Here is a 21,997-nt window from a genome sequence, read left to right as displayed (position 1 = left end):
GGATATATTCTGTCTGGCCTTCAGCTGCCAAAAGAAAAGGACATGAAGAAACATGCATCAAAGTATCTAAAGTATTAGTGACCATCTGCATTTCCACCACTGGATTTCATCACTAAACAAAAAACAAAATCAAATGCAGCTTTTCAGTTGATCAAATGTATTTGCTTTTCCACAAATGCATTCCACTTTCAGGACTCAGAACAATTTTCCATGAGCATGAATTTTCTAAGAGTATGAATTTAAAAGTCATGTTTGGGTACCTCAAATACTCCAGTCCTGGACACCTATAGTTGGGCATGTGAATGGAGTCCCTGCTGATTTTGTGTAACCATATGTTGCCAAGCAAGAAATTGTCTCCAACCCAGCAGAGACTGCTGAAAATTAATTTCCAAAGGTTTGAGATACTACCCCAAATAATCTTGTAAACATTAGCAATTATTCTCTTGGAACTTGTGGAGGCAGGCCCCAGAGGATGGGACTAAGAAAACATAATACTTACCTTTAAATAGCAGCATAAGCAGATCCAGAAACTTGTAGGCTGGCCAGCCTAACTGTGAAAGCCGCAAAGACAGAGAGGAAGGTTGTTGAACCATCAGTTTGCAACCCCTGGCTAGATAATAAAAAATCAAGAATAGGTCACATGCAATAAATTTGATATCCTTCTCTGATGAAGAATGTGATATCATATCATATTTTTTCATTTTCCCATAAAAAAGGATGCCAGATCATCAGTCCATCTTCATGTGTTTTTTTATGTCTTGCATTTGTCAAGTGCTTCTGTTTAATATGTGGCACATTTCCCAGGAAATTTCATATTTTTAATTGACACCCTGCAGTAATTGCCTACCTTGGCAAGAACAAAACAAGACAATCAGATCAGAACTTGTGATGGAAGTATTGCCACCATAAGAAATTGCTCACATCCTTGAGGCATTCCCCCTTTTTGAATGACAGTTCTACACCTGTGTCTTCCATGAGTAATATTTCCCAAGTAATAAAAAACTGCTGCAGTCAATCACTGATGTTATCAGCCAGATTTCCCAATACCTAGACTGGTATTCAGAATGCTGTGATCATTAAACTTCACTGATATCAAAGAGGTACAGAGGAAAAAACAAAAATTCTTGATTTACAGAAAAAAGCCCACAACATTCAAAAGCCCCATTTAGAGCAAAAAGAACTATTCAGTAAAATGACTCATGAAGAACCAAAATCCTGAGGATTTAATATGAAAGTTATTGACTAGAATTTGTGAAAGCCCAAAGCCTCACTCTTAGTGCTTTTCTGTTAAAGGTATTATAAGATAAATGTCTACAATGTTCAGTGGTTTTTCCCACCTCAGAATTATCACGGTGGACTTTTCAGTATGGGCTTCTAATCTTATTCTGTTACATGAAACCTGCAGCAAATTATAGGTTGGCTTGCAGTAAATTCTTAAGCAGATAAAAAGATACTTAAATTAGCTTGGTGCACTCATCTTTCTCTGCATATAGCCTGTCAGTGCTTCTTCAGCAGTTTTAGTTTAAAGAAATTCTCAAGAAAATTGTTAAGGTGACATTTGTGAAGCTGAGTCTAATAAATTTTCAAAAGTTTCTGAGGGGAAATTGTCAAATGTCAATATGTCTACACATGCATACATAGTGGAATTTTCATAATTATCTTTGAGCTAGAAGGAGAAATTGCTCAAATGTCTATCCATCGGTTCAGATATCTACATACATTTTTAATTACCTCTTTAATGTTGAGTGACTAAAATGCCATCTCACCTAGAGTAATCAGCCGAAAATTAAACTTCTAGACTGCCTCAACAGTTGGTGATGTGAAGTGGGTGTCCCCAGAGAATCCATCCCACCTATTTTAAGATCCAATTAATCATTTCTTTGTCTAAAGAAGAAGCTCAGGAGCCTATCCTTGTCTTTGTGTCTTTGAAGACTAAACAACAAATATCAGGACATACCATGCTCATCCTTGCAGGGAAATCAGCTGTGGGTAGAAACTGAGGGATCAGTGGGGTGGGTCCTTCCTGTTTTACTTAATTATGGACTGAAAAATGGAAGTGAACAAGCTGAGCATGTCAGATGTTGGAGTGTGTGTACTAAAGTACCTAGAATTCATTTGGAAGGGTTTACTGAGGCTGTTTTCTTACAAAGAAATGTCTAGGTTCTTCTCACAACTCTCAATATTTCTTTGAAAAGTCTACCAACTTACATTTAATCACCCAGGGATTTTCTATAGAAGTTCTTCATGCATTTGTAAAATTCAGGCTCAAGTTGGAGCATCTCAGTTGGAGAATCTTAACTTTGAAAAACTTGCATCCACATCTCCATCCCTTTCTTGCCAGAAAGAGACAAGGAAAAAAAAAGAGAATTGCTTTGACATAAAATGTTCAATTTGGCCTGAATCCCTTTCTTAGAGTCTTGGGGAAAAAACAGCAAAGGAAATGAAAGAAAGCTCTACAATAACAAATGATGAAAAGTATCTCCTTCCTGTCAGTAGATCAATGGAAAGAACACCTACACTTGCTTAGATCCAGTTCCAGCATTAATCTGAGAGAATTAGTGCCCACTTGGTTCACAGTCCAGCACAGTCTCTTCATCACCAAGCAGCAGAAGCATTCTGGGGTAGGCTGTGCCTATCCAGGCACTTTTATTCTGTCCTGGCAATATTCCTTAAATCAGCGATTGATTTGAGATGTCACTGGATTTAGTCCCAGATGAGTGACATAGTCCTCAAATGGGACATTCTCTGCTCTCTTACTTTGTCTCATCTGCCTTGATTTTAGCATTTAAAGGCATTTTTAAAGCCAACTCCTAAGAACATGAAAGGGAAGAGTTATGTGTTTCTACAAAAAAATATTTGGACTCTGTAAATTTACTGCAAACCAAACTTTATGGAGCAATGCAGTGACTTGTACCAGCAATGGCATAGCCAGCATGACCAGGGCAGTGACTGTCCCCTGTGCTGGGCACCGGTGAGGCCACACCTCAAATCCTGCATTCAGTTCTGGGCTCCTCATGACTAGAAAAACATTGAGGGGCTGGAGCGTGTCCAGGGAAGGGAATGGAGCTGGGGAAGGCTCTGGAGCGCAGGTCTGATGAGGAGCAGCTGAGGGAGCTGGGAAAGGGACTCAGCCTGGAGAAAAGGAGGCTCAGGGGGGACCTTCTCACCCTCTACAACTCCCAGACAGGAGGGTGGAGCCAGGTGGGTGTTGGCAATAAGGCAAGAGAAAACAGCTTCAAGTTTCACCGGGGGAAGTTTAGATTGGATATTAAGAAAAATTTCTTCACTGGAAGGATGGTCAGGCATTGGAACAGGCTGCCAAGGGAAATGATGGGGTCCCGTTCCCCAGAAGTGTACAGAAAAGTGTGGATTCAGTGTTAGAGACATGGTTTAATGGTAGACATTGCAGTGCTGATTTAATGGTTGGACAATCTGCAAAGTCTTTCCCAACCTCAACAATTGTGTTATTCCAGAGTCAGATAAAAAGGCAAAAATTCAGTCCTGAAAGAGCAAAGATTAAAGAAAATCCCACCAAGATTTTTCATTGTTCTATATCTACTCTCAAATAAGACTAAGACTAAGCTCTTTTTAATGCTGAATACTTACCAACAAGGCTAATGAAATTCTTTAATTTTAATACAAAAGAGAGGTATGTGGGAAGGAGACATGAAGAGCAGCAATAGAAATTGATGCATATAGCTACAACAAAAAGGTTTGCAGTTATATAATTTTGATTGTCTGTTTCTTCTAGTCAATATTCAAGTCAAATTGTACCTGTGCAGGTTAGAGTCTCTCCAAAGTCCATTTTCAAGAGATAGTGTTTGTGATGTGAAAGTGTAAACAAGGACCCTGGCTAAGTAACTTGAGAGAATAGGCTAAAAAGGACCCTTGACTTAAGTATCTTCTATACCCTCATTTTTTAGTTTAGATTCTTCCTACTTGTGGTCCAAGAACTTAAAAGTGCTGCTTTCTTTGAATGAAAATTTGTGATTTCCATCAGAAGTTTGCCTTCTGTTTAAGGCAAGCTCTGGGCTAACTGACCAGAGTTAGTTATTTAACTATTTTAGTTAGTTAGGTAGTTAATTATTCTGCTCTTGGAGACCAATAGGGGTGACAGAAGAAGTGAGATCATTCACAGCAAGCCTGGATTAAGTTTTCCAGCAAGCTGCAATAACCAGGAGAGGTCACCAAGTGCCAGGGCATACCTTTCAACTAGGGATTGGACCCTGGAGAAGAAGAAAATTACACCTGGACAAACAAATCTGCAAAAAGAAATTGAGAAAGGTCTGTCAACCAACTATGCTAAAAGAAAAAAGGAGAAAAAAGGCAATATAGGAGAATGAGCATTTTGGGTCTTGTTCTACTTAGTTCATGCCTGAGAGCTCAGAAACAGACAGAGGAGATATATGAACCCATCCTGCCTACATCTGGGCTGCTGACAAGCCTGCCTGGACACACCACCTCCCAGTCTGCTGTTCAAGAAGTAATAAAATCTGCCATCATCGTTGTTCTGTTAGTGATAAAGGCAAAGGAGAATTTTCTGCAGAATTGTTTGTGAGAAAATTAATTGACAGCAGGCTTCTTGGCAGTTTGCAACCATAACATTTGTATGATCTGCTGATGCCACAGTTTTATTCCCTGCTAATCAGATATTGCTCTCTTTACTGTGCAAGGGCATCTCTTGTAGCTGTTGTTGGCATGCAGAAGGCAGACCTCGTAACAGCAATAATTCCACAACATCTTTCTGTCTATATGGGCACATATTGTCTCAGAACACTCCATGGAGACAACCCCAACACACCACAGCCAAAATGTGACCATCTGCTTGATCACTTCATGATGTGAAAATTCAGCTTTGCCAACCATTTCCTTGGATCCAGTACAAATTCCTACCTCACCAAAGGAGCTGGTTCCTCAGAGATAATGTGGACCTTATTTACATGTGCCTGGATTGATCCCACCTGGCATAAATGACTTGTCAACATCTGAAGCTCCGTCTCCTTGAGCTTCCTCTGGGTCAGTGGAAGGAGACAGACACCTGTAGATTTCCAGGTAGACAAGCTATCCAAGGCTGTGCTAGATTTGAAGGGCAAGAGGGATAATATGTGCCCTGCACATGACAAGCTGTGGGATGGTACACCAGGATTAGAGGGATTCAGTGCTATCCAGGACCCTCAGCTTGTTGCTCTAAGTTGGGTACACTGGAGAACACTTACAGAAAATCTGAAATAATACAGAAACAAGCCAGAGTCTCCTGAGGTAACAGAAGCAAAATGGAAAATATCAGGGAAACATCTCTAAGGAATTAAGAGGTGTTCCTTTAGGAAGCCCAGCTGAAGTGCCTCTACATGAATGCCTTTACACCCAGCATAAGTTGCAAAATGGAGAAATTGGAAGCCACCTTGCTGTCAGAAAGCTGTGACCTAGAAGCCATTCCTGAAACTTGGTAGGATGAATCCCATGACCAGAGCATGGCTATCAGTGGCTAAAGGCTGTTCAGAAGACACAGGGGAGGAAGCAGAGATGGAGGAGATGTGGGTCAGGTAAAGAGACAAGATAAGCCCCTGAAGTTTAGGCAAATAAACTTCCAGCTCTTCAAGAAGATTGTCCATACAACCCCACAGGAAACTGTCCTTAGGGAGCAGAACAGTGCTAGAGGATCTTTAAGGATTTCTTCCACAGAGCACAAGACCTGGCAATCCCCAGAAGCAAGAAATAAGGAAAGGAAGGCAAGAGACCAGCATAGCTGAGTGGGGTCAAACCAAAAGGCAAGAAGAAAATGTATGGGCAGTGGGACAGTGGGAGCGGGGCCAGGTGTCCTGGAAAGATTATAGGACACACTCAGTTGTGTAAGGATGGGGTGAGGAAGACCAAGGGACACCTGGAGCTGAACTTGGCCAGTGACACAAAGACTAACAGGAAGGGCTTCCACAGATATGTTGGCCAGGAAAAGAAAGCCAAAGAAGTCATAACCCCTTGACAACAACGCTGGCAAACTGGTAACACCAGGCCAGCAGAAGGCTGAGGTACTCAGCAGCATTTCTGCCTGAGAAAACAGCACAGGACTGCAGTGATCTGGTGCTAGAACAGCAGAACTCCATGTCCATGGCTATGTGAAGCTTTCATCTTCCTATTTAAAATGAAAATATACTTATCATTAGCATTTCATATGAAATAACAACTTTAAATCTAAAATGATGTTACAAACATGCAGATTGTGCAGCAATTTTTTCAGTGGGAACATTTTATGGGAACATTTTCTGTTTTCATTACTGCTTTTCTTGCAAAAATACATTTCAAAATCATAGAAACAGAGAATGGTTTGGGTTGGAAGTGACCTTAAAGATCAGCTAGTTCCAACCCCCTGCCATGGCCAGGGGCACCTTCCACTTCCCACACAGGGGATATTTTACGGACCACAGCTAAAACTGTTTTAGGAAAAATAATTTTATTATTCCTTGCTGAAACGTTTTTGTATTTTGCCAGAGTATTCTGGTTTGTATTTAGCAATCTTTTAAGCTTGCACTGTGCGGTTGGAGCCTTATGAATGAAAACACCATTATAACAACCATTTATCAGCTTGAGAGATATAGACTGAAACGGTACAAATTTCTGGCTCAGTCTTATAATGATAACTCATGACAATATCTAAAATCATTTTTAGTTCTTTAAAACTGAAGGGAAAGAGCAATTTGCTATGTGACCGCTGGGATGAATGGGCAACATTCTCAGAAGCAATCAACTAAAATAAACTGATATATAGGTTCCTGTAGGAGGCAAGCAATCTTAAAATCTCTTTCTAAAACAAAGCATAACTTTCCATTCTGTCCCACACTTAAATTGCAGTGATTTACAAATATAGTTCATTTTATATTTATTGTTATGTGCCTTTCTGAGTAAATTCAGGGTAGTGAGAGCACATAGTGAAGTGCTTCTCACAATGCTTTGCTGACATAAAATTAATAAAACTAAGCATTCCATAAGATCAGTGATTCTTTGGGAACAGCCAGCACCTTGCTCCTGGCATAGATTATAATTTTCTTTCTTCTGAGCTTTGCAAGAAAAACCTTCTTTTGGTAGCACATTTATGAGGCTGCTTCTTTCCAGATTTTTTACATCTCTCAGTCACATGTACCAAGCTATTAGATGGGATTTGTGGTCTGGGTTTGGGGTATCTGCCTTACTCCCATTGCAATGACTGACAATGCAACGTTTTAAAATGTATCAAAAGCACTAAAAAGTAAGGGTTTGAAGTAGTTTGATCCAGCAGTTTCCTCATTCCCCCTATGTCTTTCACAGTGTTGAGCTTCTTTTAAGGGGTAATCAGACTTTTTAGAGATGAAGGACAGCTGGAGCAGTGTATCAGATGGAAAGAGGCAGAGATCATCTCCCCAGTTCCTGTTGCCATGATACTTTTAATGGTCAGAGAAATTAATGAATGCACGCAGTAAAGGCAAGTGGGAATGATGAGCTCAAAATAGCAGAGGGTTTGGTCCTAAAGCAGTGCGGACACCCTGTTGTGTCAGCCACCCTATAAAGTAAAGCAGCCCCTAGCCCTACCACCAGCTGAAGGTGCTTTCAACCACTGAAGCCATTGCTATAAAAATCTGATAAACTGAATGAGCACACTGTGTTTCTGTCATGTCCATGGCTATGTGAAACTTTCATCATCCCATTTAAAATGAAAATATACTTATCATTACCATTTCATATGAAATAACAATGTTAAATCTAAAATTTAAGTTTATAGAGCCCCCTCAAGTTTATAGATATAAACATGGTACCTCAACAGAACTCAGAAATTCAACATCAGTGTGATTTTTTGCACTTGCAGTGGCAGAACAGCATCACCCTTTGGCCACAGCCTTTACTGGAAAACAGAACAGAGCCAGGGAATTTCTATACCGTATTAAATTTTTTGCATGTTCTCTGGCATGCTTTTACTCTGTCCGTGGCACTTTCCCAAATAATTCCCAGGTGCAAATTAAGGCTTGTGCATGGCCACTCTGTTCTAAAGGCTAAAGGAGTAACATACCATAGTTTACATGCTTAGATTGCACCAGCTGGCCTCTGTGACAGAAAATTAACCCTAGAAATAATTAATTCATTACAATGGATTCAGATTAGGAATCTCCAATGACCTCCATAGGGATGTATGTGCAACAAAAGATTCATCAATGAAAGCACTACTTCTCCAGACTCCTTGATGTGCTAGGGGAACACATGTTCAAACTATTCTCATGTTCAAATTTTTTCGCATCTGAAAATATGGATATTCAAAATAATAATGGGAAAAGGGAGGGCAGCCAGCTGACTCACTGCTCCTAGTATTCCAAGCAAAAACAACTCTCCCCGAAACAGAAAGGTGTCTCATATATTGTTCCAGAACTAAAGTTTAGCCTTAAATTCTCAGAGTTTAGCCAGAATAATAATTAAGTGAAAAGCTTAATGATCATCCCGCTGGGATGGACTGCTAAAGGTCAGGTTTCAGATATATTAATGAGCTGCTAAATGCTGCTAACTGGAAGAGGCTTTTTTTAAAGTCCTGAACAAGCCAACCCACTCATGTTTTTGATGGCAACACTGAGCATATCAGATGGCTATGGGAGTTTTGCCATGAAATGAAAGCTCCTCTTGTGCTTTATTTACAACCATTTCAGCAGAGTTTATGAGAAGCAGCTTGAAGGTGAGGCCATGCCCTACAAAACTGAGAAAGAGCTTTTTGGTCTCATTCCATCTCATCATGGAGTCCTCTGGTCAGTGATTTGGGGAATGAATCAGAGCTTTGTAGGGTAGGAGTCCTTCACTGGTGACAGCCCTGACTCTTGGAAAGGCTGAAACACAACATGGGAAGGAGTCAAGGGCTCACAGGAAAAGCAGTAGTCAAGTGCTATCTTAAAAATTGGGAAAGCAACATATTTTAATAACTGTCTATCAGTTTGCATGGTTTACTTCTTCTCTGTCTTGGTCCAATACCCAAGGTATGAATTTCCAAAGTAAGATATATACATTGATTGATTGATTGATTGATTTATAGCTATCAGGTTTTAAGCATATAAATAGCCATAAAAATCCTGTGCTACATGAGAAACACAAGGATGAGCAATGCCATGGGCTTGCTGTTGGATCCTTCTGATGGTTCAAAACTAGATAGTTTAAAGCTAGATAGATTAAAACCAGATTTCTTTTTGCCTCAAGTTCCCTGGCATAAAATTGGTGTAATACCCACAACAATCTCACAGAGGTCATGGTATTCATTCATATATATAGTGCGTGAGGGAATCTATGCATGCACTGCTATATCTTCCTACAGCAAAATAATCAATTTTTAATCACTGCTGTGCACAGGTGTCAAGGGTAAATGGGACCTGAGACCAGGCATTGAAAGAGGCAGGTATTTGTATCAATTCAAAGCTAGGTTTCTAAATGGTATTGCTACAATACTAAAATTAGTAAAGTAAACAACTTAAACACCAGATCTAAGGGCCTGATGAGCTGCACAACTTTATGTCATGCTTCTCATGCATTTGGATTTTAATGCAGTCAGCCCCATGAATACAAAAGAACATAAAATCATTCAAACAGACTCAGGCCAAAGGGTTTATCTAGTTCAGCATCCTATTTCTGATAGCAACCAATGGGAAGTGCTTTAAAAATGGGGATTTCAACAGATCAAGCATCATACTCTCCCAAAACACTCCCCAAGGCTCCTGCTTCTTCTTGGCTCATTGACTTGTGTGTCCAAATAAGTTATCTCTGACTTTAATGACCCTTTCTGGGCAATTTTCCTCCATGAATGTGTGCAAGTTCTTTTAACTTGCCGAATGGTCCATATTAGTGTTACAGGGGTTTGAACCAATTTGATACAAGAGTAGCTGCAAGCTGTGGACCAGCAGGCAGAGCATCAATGTGTGTTGCAGTTTTCATTTTTCAATAAAACTGCATAAAGAAATTTACAGAGAATTATTTTATTCCAGTCATCAGATAAGTCATTTCTTCTCTCTTAGGTTGATTTTGCTTTTAACCCTTTGTCTAATGAGAGGAAACCCTTAGGTCCAAGGAAAGGCTTTTGGCTATGAAGAGGTATGCTGAGCACCTTTATAACCATTTGGTAGTTTGTCTAAATGAATTCCTGCATCTACAGCATTGCCTGTCTCTGCTGTCTGATAAATAGTGTATATGTAACTTACACATCCTGTATTGGCAACCTGGCTAAATTTATGGGGACACACTGGGAATGTGGGAGAGGGAGAGAGGTGCTGTGTGAGCAGCTCAGTTTGTGTTTTACAGAGCAGGGCAGCAGCCGCGTTGCTGCATCAGCTTGGCAGCTGCCTGTGATCTGGAGCAGCCAGATGTGAGGATGTGAGGATGTGAGGATGCTTCCCAGCTTGAGCAGTCCCACTGGTGGGACAGCCTGAGCCAGAGCCCTGGTGCTGCAGTGATCCCAATGCTGTCCCAGGCTTGCAAGGGCAGTGGAGCAGCCTTCCCCATGCTCATGTGCAGTGCAGAAATGGGGTTTTTTGGGAAGGGAAAGGGAGATTTAATACCTATTTTTCAAGTTGCTGAGTCAGTCCCTGTATTTCCTTCGCTCCCAGCAAACAGAAGCAAAAAGCCCATGTCACCTCCCACTCTGCCTTCCCGTCCCTTTTCTGAAGTAAACAAATGTCAGCAAATTCTGCACTAACAACACTGTTAAAAATATCACCCTGTCAGCAGACAGATTCATTCCCTTTGTCTGAAGCTCTCTTCATTGCAGTAAAGTTGTGCTGTTACATCAAGATAAGCAGTCTAGGTGGAAATCTCAGTGTCCAGGGGAGGGATAGAGACATTGTGCTCTGCACCATAGTGTCACCAGCTGGAGTAATTTCCAAGTAGGAATCATTAGTGTAGGAATTTGACAGGATTTGACCTGGTAACTACCAAGGTGGAGGCTAACCCTGCTTTACTCAGCTGGAACTTGTCCCTGGGGTAACAATTGAAAATGAGCTACTTCAGCCAAGACGCAGCACTCACTCTCTTTAGTGAGTTTCAAAGCAAGTTAACCTCAGCACCGTCTCCACACTCAGTGAAAAGATGGTGCCACATTAGATTTTGGGGATATATGGAAAATATTAATGATCAGAGTGACTATATCCCTTTCAAAGGGAGATAAATCCCCACAAAGCTTTTCCCAGGTGATTTTCCATCTGTTTCAGGAAGGGGATGTTGGTTGTTACAATGAATAATTTAACCGGGGAATGTTGAAGAATGAACTTTTTCTGCTCATTGCTTGTTATGTCAGGAATCTTGCAATTCAGCGACTTCAGATTGTGCAGACAAATGGATCTTGTCACTGAAAGGTAAAAGTTTTCTCCCTTCACATCTGGGTCCCACCACTAATAATATTATACACTTGCCTCATGGATAAAACTCTAGGAATTTGTCCCATTCCCTTCAAGCAGTGCTTCACTCTCTTCATTTGCTCAAACTTACAAAGGCACTGGTTATTTTTGGACATATCTTTTTTCACATCTATTTACTTCTCCAGTTATTTTAACATTTTTCTTTGAAGAAGTTATTATTGCTCCATCTTTGCCAGAAAGCAAAAAATGACCAAATATTGTTTCTATAATAATTCAAATACAGATTATTTTTGCTGGATTCCAGAATCTACACTTGATAGAAACATTTTCCTTTATTGAGTCTCACTGGTACTTTATTCTTTTAGATGTTACTGGATTATCAAATCCAGGTAATAAAATGTTCCGATCAGTGCCACAAATTCATCCCATGCTTTTAGCCTCAATAAGTGTGTAATAAATTCATTTAAGACTTGATCTAAATTCATTAACTTGTCTTCTACATGTCACTTAAGCGCTCATCAACAAATAGCAGTTTCCATTTGTGCAGTTCTTGCTTACAATGTTCATTAAAAGGCTTAAATGAGAAACAGCAAAAGCATTTTAATTCATTGCTAAGCGCAGCAGAAAACTAAGCAGGATTACAACTTTATGTACAATTTGCAAGCCATATACATTAGCTCAAACGTAAATCTCCCTTAATGAGGTATGCAGCCCAACTATTAATCACATCCATTGAAACATTCCCCATGTTTGGCTCTATTTCAGTGCAGGGGGGTGCTATTTAATATTTCTGTTCCTTCAAAAAAGAAGACGAGTCTAGGCATGAAAAATTGTAAAATTCTACCTTAAAATGAACTGTAGCAACCTTGAATACAAAGAAGTGTCATTAGAGTTTAGTTAGAAACCTGTTTGTGTCTGGACTAGCAGCTCTTTGGCTTATCTCCAGGGCTCATCCTGGGCTTCTACCCAGGGATGCTTATGGAGAAGCTCTGGAAATGTCTTTTGAATAAGAAAGATCCAAAACTGGATAAGATTCAAAATCAGAGATGCCAAATTCTTGTTATCATTAATTATTCCTAATTTAAATCAAGATCAAGGTCCCTCTATGGTGGTCTCTGTGTAAACAGGGATAACAGCGTTTGCCTCCAAAATGAGAGACAGAAACTGATGCAAGATCAAGGATGTGCCAGAGGGATGTGATGTGTAAGTAAATGATCTCCGTGTGATTTAGCTCAGTTCCCATAGTTGCTTACTTATGTTTGGGCTTCTGTGTGTAGTCCAGGACATTTATTTTGAGTTGGATTGGAAAGGGTAGAATGAGGGGGCTGTCAGGGTCTGTGGAATGAATTACCTGAAGAGGGAACATATCAGAAAGGAGACTAAAAAAGAGCATGAACCGCTGTTGTCAAACCACCACTTGTAATCTGTGTTTCCAACAGAATGGTGTTAATCTAATTTATATCTTGGTGTTTCTTAGGAGGTTGGAAGGCAAGGGACGAACTACAGCTGTGACTGCTACATCCTTACACCATTTCCTTCCTGTACAAGTGTCTACAGCTGGGCTGTGGTTGAGAAGTTGGCAGAATTTCATGGGAGCGGTGTTAGGCTGATACTGATCTTTTCTGAAATGCAATTATACAGCCAACTGCAGACAGAATCAAATGTTTGCTTCTCTCCTCACTGCTCCTCAGCCTCAAACAATCATGGGGTTGCTGTCTGCCAGGCTTCCCCAAAATGCCCGTCAGCAGACCAAAGCTTTTGTGTTTTGGTCTCACTGGAAAGTCTCGGAATTACTTAACAGACTTTCAGAAGTGCTCATGCAAGCAGAAATAAATGCAAGTATTCAGAGTACACATGAAGGAATAGTCTGTATATTTAACAGGAGTGTCCCATGATGCACTGCTACTTTTTAAATGAGGTTCATATTGTAATGGGGATACATTAAAATTTGGAAGCTGGAAGAAATGACAAGTTCAGGTGTATGGCAAAGTGGCTATAGTCTGGCAGAAATATTTTTAAGGAAATCAAAGTATCTATTATATAAAACTGACTTTGCTGCTGATATTTGTGGTGGATTTAAGTGCATTTTCTGTGTTTATCAGAAGTGCTAAAATCTAGCAATAATGAAATCTCTTGTGCAGCACTGGAGATTTCCCTGAGGTCCCTGTCACTGAAGATGAGGGCTCAGCTGGCTGAGGTTTTATTGCACTTGGTTAAATATTCTTTCTATAAAACCCAGCTTTAAAATTAGACAATTTATTATGATAGAGATCTGTTACTTTAAAAGAAGAATTCTACCCAGAATACTTTTCAAGACAGAAAGGCACAGCAGGGTGTAAAACCCCTCTGTCAGCATTTCTACACAATCTGGTTAGAGAAGAAATTGTGCATGTAGTGAGTGACCTCACAGGAGAATGGACCTAGAAAGGATTTAATTTCTCTGTTTAAATGCTTTTAAATATCATGAAATGCCACATACCAAATGAAATAAAGTATAAGTTCAGTGAAAACAAAATTTCTTCAGGAGCTTCAGCAGGAGATCTTGACTGGACTTCATTTTTTGCTGCAGTTGCTGTAAGCTCTGTGACATTCAGAAGATTCAGATACTGAAAATTCCTTTTGTTCAAGGAGACTCCTCCCTTTGGACAATGCTACTCATCAGTGCATCACTGCCACAGTTAGACTCTCTATCCCCAAAGTCTGAACCATCCCAGGCATTTTACTGGCAGGATGAGGTCTGACTTTGCCTCTAGTGGGAGATTCTGGAGAAAGGGTAAACCTGAGTTTACCCCCTAAACCATAAGAGTGGTTTAGTTCCTCAGCTGCCTCATCAGACCCTTCCAGTTACCACTAAAGCAGCACAACAGCCAAGGCAAAACTAAGAAAAGGAATGGTCAACAAACCAACTGTGTGAACAACTCAATTACCATCACTTTACAAGTACCTAGAGAGATGTAAAATTAAAACCATTTTTTTCCTACTTACATTTTAGATTAGTTTGAAAACATATTCTCTATCTTTTCCTTCTCCTTAATGAAGCTGAGAATTTACTCAGTGTTGTGGTTAGGATCCACTTCTTAGCTGGGTGCATTGTTCTGAGATTTACCTTTATGAAATGGGATCTAGATTAAGGTACACATTTCCTACTGCTACCTAAAGTACGACCAAGCTTCAAATTTTCTCTGCCTTCTACATCAAAATCCCTAAAGATTTACTGACTCTTCATAAAGAAGTGGTTTAATAATTTTTTCTATTGCTTCTTCCCTCCCTGAGATCCAGAGAGTCCTTGGTGACTGTGATTAATTTTTTTAATCTCTGTGCTTCAGTTTTTAAATGTACGTGGGGATACCAATATTAATGATACTACTATTAGTGATTTAGCAGAACAACAAATGCATCCTACACTGCAGTGTGTTGAGATGCAAAGTTGTTCCTCCATAAAAAGTGATCATTTGAACCTAAACTCTCTAAAATGGGGTGTATTTTCTAATCAGTAAACCTGGATAAGAGAGTCCAAAGAGCCAGCAGTCGGGTCTAGTAGAAGGTGTCCCTGTCCATGGCATAGAGTTGGAATTAAATGGTCTTTAATGTCCTTTTCAAACCAAGCCATTCAAAGATTCAATGATCCTGCACTTCAACATGCTCTTAATGATCATGGCCCCTGCTATTATGGGGCATTGATTAGATAAAACTAGACAAGTTTTTCTAGGACATTAATTGCCTATCCCCTGTGGAAAAGAAAGAAAAAAAAAAAGGGTGTTTTCTCACTAGGTAAAATAATGTAAAGTTTATTTCCATTGGATCACAACAAAGAATTATAATGTAAAAATATATTTCCTACCCACTACTATGATTTAAAAGAAAGCTGCCTCTTCATCCTTTGTATTCACAAGTTACATGTGTGGCTGTTAACGAAAACTGAGTGCAATATTTGGATTTCTCAGTGCAGAAATGCTGAGTAATCTGTGCTATGGCGCTTCTAAGACTTTGTTTGTTTGTTTGAAATATAATGTACAGGCCAAGGTTATCACCACATTGACTGCTGTCACCTATTGCAGCAAATAATCTTCTTTATGCCTTGATTCGAATAAAAGTGCAGAGTCATCCTGATCTCCCTTCCTAGAAAGTTTACAAAAGCTGGCAGCAGCCAGCAGCTCTCCTTCCAGCAGAGCCTCATGGCCTCAGACTGGGGTACCAGTGGCTGTCATGAGGACTGATAAATGCAGATCAAACTCCCGTCCAAAGAAGCTGACTGATTGAGGCAGAAGCAACAGCTAAATGCTGAATGGGCATGCTTTGGTTAAGAAAACACTGAAGACAGATTGTTTTTCATGCTTAAAAAATCCTAAGCATTCTAAGCAGAGATAGGTATGATGGTACAAAAGTACGAGACCTCAGGAATATGAACAGAATCTGCCTCCCAGCACAGACAGGTTGTACCCAGCACCTACATTAACATTTATTAATCTGACCTTCAGACTTGCAATGAAGAAGACTTTATCACCTCCTAGATTGTGTGTTCCAGAGTTTAATGAAGCTTAAAGAAAACAAGAAAGCTTTGTTTTTTTCTGATATCTAATGTAATGGTTTTGGGGGATTTTTTTTCCAAATGAAACCAATGACTTCTTCTCCTTCTCAAGTAGAAATGAGAAAGATTTTATTGTTGTCCTTATTATACCTTTTTTTATGTTGGATGTTGTTGAGTCCTCACTGGCATTCCAGTCTATGAAGGGAAAAATCAATCAGTTTCTCTTTGATTTTCATGTAAGAATAACAGGGTATTGTTTGCTGGTTTTATTCTCCAGGACATTCAGCCTATTTTGTACCATTTTTTAAATGTCATCCACAACAGAGGTCTAGAACTAGGTGATTTTAAAGGTCCTTTCCAAACCAAATCTTTCTATGATTCAGTAAAAAAAATCATGCCCCATTTCAAAACAGTACTTCAGTCCTCCTTTTTGAGGATGGATACTTGCTTCGTCTTTCCATTCTTCTTGGACCATCCCATCTACATTTATCCCCTGAAATGATTTCTAATTTTTCAGAGATTGCTTTGGCTTAACTTTTAATTGATTCATTTCTCCAGGTTGATTGAATTTAACTCAACCAAGTTGTCTTTAATCTCTCATTTCACTCTTTCTGTTTCTGTCCCTATTCTCTTCCAACTTATCTTCTCATAATTAATCTTTTGCTCTTAAATTTGAGGCAGAAAATGCATTATTTATTTTCGTCTTCTCTGTGGCCTCCCTTTCTTGTTCTCCTACCCTCACAAATAATGGACTAAAAATTTCTTGTCTCCTTTCCTTTAAAGTAGTCATAGGCCATTGCCTGTCCAGCAAATAAAAAATTGCTGTACTTCATTCATGTCATGTTAGTACCAGAGAAACTTGGCAGTTTTGACCCAGAGCCAAAGACCCTCTGAACCTTCCTAGAACTGCTCAGTAAACTTAACTCCACTGTCACTGTTGTTGTGGCATTAGGAATAAGGCGGAAGGAACAAAATTTTATAGAGTGACTATGTTGTCTGAATCTTGAGAACTGTCAGAAGACATTCAGGAAAAATGGATTTGTATCCTTGTTGGGAGAAGGGAATAGACCTGCTTATCTGGGGAGAGAAACAGAGGCTGACTGGAAAACTTGGTATCAGAGTAATGACATGGGCAAACCAGTCAGGCAAAGATTTCCTCTTGTGTCAGCAAGGGAATTACTGCTCTGTATTCCCCAATACCTGAGCTTGTGGGATAGAACTGAAAATACTTGTAAAAGGGGAATAAGTGGAAATTTAACTTTTGTATAATAAGAATCATAAGAAAATCAGTGCCAGTTTTGATACTCAAATAAACTACAAATATAATTTTGAACATTATCACAAGTTTGGACACACACATTAGTTCACATTCTTGCACACTTCTTCACACATATGTTTGACAATAAAGCCCCTCTCTATTATTTACTGTGTAACTACCCCAAGGTTAAATGCACCCAGGTACTCATCACTGAGAATGTGATATGTTAACACTTATAAATTAATAACAATAAAAACATGGCAAAGATGCAACTGTGAACACAAACTTGTAGGAGGGCAGATAAGTGAGATTTTGGAATAAGAAGAGAAAAGTCCATATTGTTATTAATTGCTGATAGAGCTGGTTCATTGCTTCACGCATTCCAGTGCTGGAGTGCATCCAGGGAAGGGCAATGGAGCTGTGGAAGTCTCTGGGGCACTGGTCTGATGTGGAGCAGCTGAGGGATCTGGGAAAGGGGCTCAGCCTGGAGAAAAGGAGGCTCAGGGAGAATATTCTGGCTCTGCACAACTCCCTGATAAGAGGGGACAGCCAGGTGGGGGTTTGTCTCTTCTCTCAGGTGATAAGTAATATGACCAGGGGAAATGACCTGAAGTTGCTCCAGGTGAGGTTTAGGTTGAATACTGGGAAAATTTTTTTCACTAAAAGGGTTGTCAAGCATTGGAACAGAGTGCCCAGGGAAGTGGTGGAATCACTGTCCCTGAAGGCATTTAGAAGATGTGCAGATGTGGCACTGAGGGCCATGGTTTAGTGCTGGGCTTGGCAGTGCTGGGTTAGTGGTTGGACTCGATGATCTTAAAGGTCACTTCCAACCTAAATGATTCTGTGGTTTCTGCACCATTAAATTAAGCCATACCAAGACATGGACCCTTGAAGTGCTGACCAGCCAGCCTGGTCCACAACCTGCAGGAGACTTAAACACTTGCTACAGTCATATAAACATTGCATTCAAGTCACTTGATTCTGCAGATTTATTCAGCTGAAGGAGACAATCCTTTCTGCTTGATGGCCCAAAAATAACAGTGTGCAAGGCAGCTGTGCCTTGAGAATTTGAACAACTCACCCTAAACTTACCAGGGAATTCAAGGTCCCTGCTGAGCTGAGATGCTGGTTCATAAGAGAGCAGCATTTCCACACAGGCTTTTTGCTAACTGCAAGACTTCTGTATCAATGTATGTTTATCTTTCACTGGGGACTCTGATCTGCAGTAGGGCAGGTAACATTCACAGAACCTGACAGTTTATGCTGTAATTTTCCCTGCCTAGAACGGCTGTCAGGAGTCTGCTTTGGGCAACATAAGCAGCTGTATGAATCCAAACAATGTAAATCTAAAGACAAACTCAACAGACCTTTCATTGCACACACTTGGTTATTTGCAAATCTCCTGTTGTCATATTTCTGGGTTTGATCCGAGAAAATTTGCTTTATGCCTGCTTTAGTTCATGCAATTCTTCTACTACAGACAGTGAAGGCCCACAGACAGAGGCAGAAACATCTGCAATCTACTCCTTCTTTTTCTGCTTATAGTGTGTGTCCTTACATTGGCCAGAATTTTCTCCGGGCTAGATCCAAAGTGAAGAAAACTTTTCACTTTCTAATCCAAATTCAAATTTGTGGTTTTAATTATTTAATTTTTTTTAATTTGTTTTAATTATTATTTGAAAGCCAAATTTAATTGTTATTTGAAAGACAAACCATTTTGGATGTGTCTTTTGAATGTTGGCTTTTCTATTTTCCCTCAAGTCGAAGTTCTCTAATGGTAAATGAAAAAAGAATATGCATGTGTGTATATATTCTTTTCAACATACACATTATATGAGTATGTATATATGATATAGAACTTATTTGTTAAACTTGTCCATAAGATCAGCTTCAGTTTTATCATTCTGTCGCAAAATTTAATAGCTGTAGACTTCCTAGACTGTGACTGTGACAAGTAAAATTAAAGTAAGCCTGTATTAAATTTTAATTTATTAAAATATCATACCCCTAAAACACTTAGGAATGGAATACAAAGTCAGAACCTGTCATGGAATACTGACCACATCTGACTTTTCTGAATGTCCTCTCACATGAGCTAAGAGAACTCCTTGTCACCAGGAGGACCTCTGGATAGCAGAAAGAGACACAGATATAATCATAGAAAATAAATCCATACATTTTCTAGACAATGAATTTGGACCAATGGCTTAGCCAGTACACTACTCTCCATCATCACAACCAGCATGCCAATTTTCATAGTGTGCAAACTGTGTGCTATCATTGAGAGTTCTAATTTTACTCAGTAGGCAGAGAATCATGATACAAATTACTCTGTATTTACAGCATAATTTTTCCTTTGTAATTTACAAAGAAACAAGGTGTCCTATTCTTGGTCACAACCACTCATTTCTCAAATAATCCCTTTAATTTATACTCTTTGGAAGAAAATGTTACTTGTAGTTTAAGTTTTTCAAGTTGAATCCCTTAAACCTTGAAAGATGTAATAGGATGAAAAAAGGAATTTTTAGAATGAACCCCAGACTTGAACCAACCTTCACATTCTCCTGTATTTGCAGTCCATTTGGGAAGTAATTCAATGTCCACTAAAATCAATCAGTATCTTCATTTTTTTTCTGAGCATGGAGAGTCTTAGAATGTCAGGGCTGTTAATTCAAGGTGAACGTGATATTTAGCTTTAGATAGACATTTAAGAGTTTTCCGTTTGTTTAACTGGTGACAAAAACATAACAAAATTTAGCTGAAAATTTTTTTTTACTGCTGGAGGGTGAAACACCTGGGGGATGATTGGACCCCCTATATTTAGGCATGAGTACAAACTTTGTTTTCTCGTTTCAGGTCATGGAACCAAAGGAGTGTTTGAACTTCTTTCAGGATGGCGTCGGACCAGGGAGAATCTGCCCTTCAAGGACCGAGTAGCAGACGCCTACTCAGATGTCATGGTCTCCTACACCATGACCAGCTCCTTGTATTTCATAGCCTTTGGCATGGGGGCAAGCCCCTTCACCAACATCGAAGCTGTAAAAGTCTTCTGCCAGAACATGTGTGTCTCCATCCTGTTGAACTACTTCTACATCTTCTCTTTCTTTGGCTCCTGTCTGGTCTTTGCTGGCCAGCTGGAGCAGAACCGGTATCACAGCATATTCTGCTGTAAAATCCCCTCGGCAGAATACCTGGACCGGAAACCTGTGTGGTTCCAGACCATGATGAATGACGGCCATCAGCACACTTCCCACCACGAGACCAACCCGTACCAGCACCACTTTATCCAGCATTTCCTCCGAGAGCACTACAACGAGTGGATTACCAACATCTACGTCAAGCCATTTGTGGTGATACTGTATCTCATCTATGCCTCTTTCTCCTTTATGGGGTGCTTACAGATTAATGACGGAGCCAACATCATCAACCTTCTTGCCAGTGAGTCCCCAAGTGTTTCCTATGCCCTCATACAGCAAAAGTATTTCAGCAACTACAGCCCTGTGATAGGCTTCTACATCTATGAACCTCTGGAGTACTGGAATGGTACTGTGCAAGAAGACCTAAAAACACTCAGCCAGGGGTTCAACACCGTCTCCTGGATTGAACAGTATTACCAATACCTTCGAGCGGGTAACATCAGTGCAACCAACAAAAGTGACTTTATCAGCATCCTCCAGAGCTCCTTTTTAAAAAAGCCACAATTCCAGCACTTCAAAAATGACATCATTTTCTCCAAAGCTGGAGATGAGAACAACATAATTGCTTCTCGTCTGTACCTTGTGGCCAGGACTAGTGAAAACACACAGAGGGAAGCGGTGGAACTGCTGGAGAAGCTGAGGCCCCTTTCTCTTATACAGAGCATCAAGTTCATTGTGTTCAACCCTACTTTTGTTTTCATGGACCACTATGGTTTATCAGTAACTATGCCTGTCCTGATTTCTGGTTTTGGCATCCTGCTGGTGTTAATACTGACCTTTTTCCTGGTTATCCACCCTCTGGGAAATTTCTGGTTAATCCTCAGTGTCACCTCAATAGAGCTGGGTGTCCTTGGCTTGATGACCTTATGGAATGTAGACATGGATTGCATTTCTATACTGTGCCTTATCTACACTTTGAATTTTGCCATAGATCACTGTGCACCCCTGCTTTATACATTTGTATTAGCTACTGAGCACACCCGAACTCAGTGTATAAAGAACTCCCTCCAAGAGCATGGGACAGCCATTTTGCAGAACGTTTCTTCCTTTCTTATTGGGTTGGTCCCCCTTCTCTTTGTGCCTTCAAACTTGACCTTCACACTGTTCAAATGCTTGCTGCTTGCCGGCAGTTGCACACTTCTGCACTGTTTTGTTATTTTGCCCGTCTTTCTAACCTTTTTCCCACCTTCCAAAAAGCACCATAAGAAAAAGAAACGGGCCAAAAGGAAGGAACGAGAAGAGATCGAATGCATAGAGATTCAGGAGAATCCTGATCATGTTACAGCAGTCTGAAGGCTTAGAAAAATATAATAGTATATTCTCTTTTTAAAAAAGCGTTGCACAGAGATGCAGGGAAAATAGAGCAAAGATCTCAGCTGCTTGTGCTGGCCAGGTCTGACAAGGCAAAGGAAGATCAAGAAGGGGTATTCATGACACCTCAAGGTGCAAACTTTTTTTAACAAAAATAATGAAAGTGAAATAATCTCAAATGTTTCCTTTGAATCCTCATTCTCCACCAGGGAAGAGTCTGTTGGCCATTAAGTGTTCCTGAGTCTCAAACTGTAGCTCTAATGGGAATTGCTTAATATGTCATATGTAGGACTAAATCTAAGGTGAAAAAGAGTTGCCATTAAGTAAAGACTAGGGGGAAAGGCAGATTTGTTTGAAAAAA

General features: G+C 39.9%; 1 protein-coding gene across 2 annotated transcripts in view; it reads left to right on the top strand.

Moving 5' to 3' along the window:
- Nucleotides 1-21,618, top strand: part of PTCHD4 (patched domain containing 4) — an 81,652-nt gene extending 60,034 nt beyond the window's left edge. For both annotated transcript variants that reach the window (XM_030945914.1, XM_030945913.1), the window contains exon 3: nt 19,985-21,618. In XM_030945914.1, the coding sequence (XP_030801774.1) occupies nt 19,985-21,618 (1,634 nt within the window). The remainder of the gene's footprint in view (nt 1-19,984) is intronic.
- Nucleotides 21,619-21,997: the final 379 nt, after the last annotated feature.

Source organism: Camarhynchus parvulus, chromosome 3 (assembly GCF_901933205.1).
Source record: "Camarhynchus parvulus chromosome 3, STF_HiC, whole genome shotgun sequence".
Taxonomy (NCBI): domain Eukaryota; kingdom Metazoa; phylum Chordata; class Aves; order Passeriformes; family Thraupidae; genus Camarhynchus; species Camarhynchus parvulus.
The sequence above is the reverse complement of the archived record's forward strand: the minus strand, read 5'-3'. Positions and strand labels throughout refer to the sequence as shown.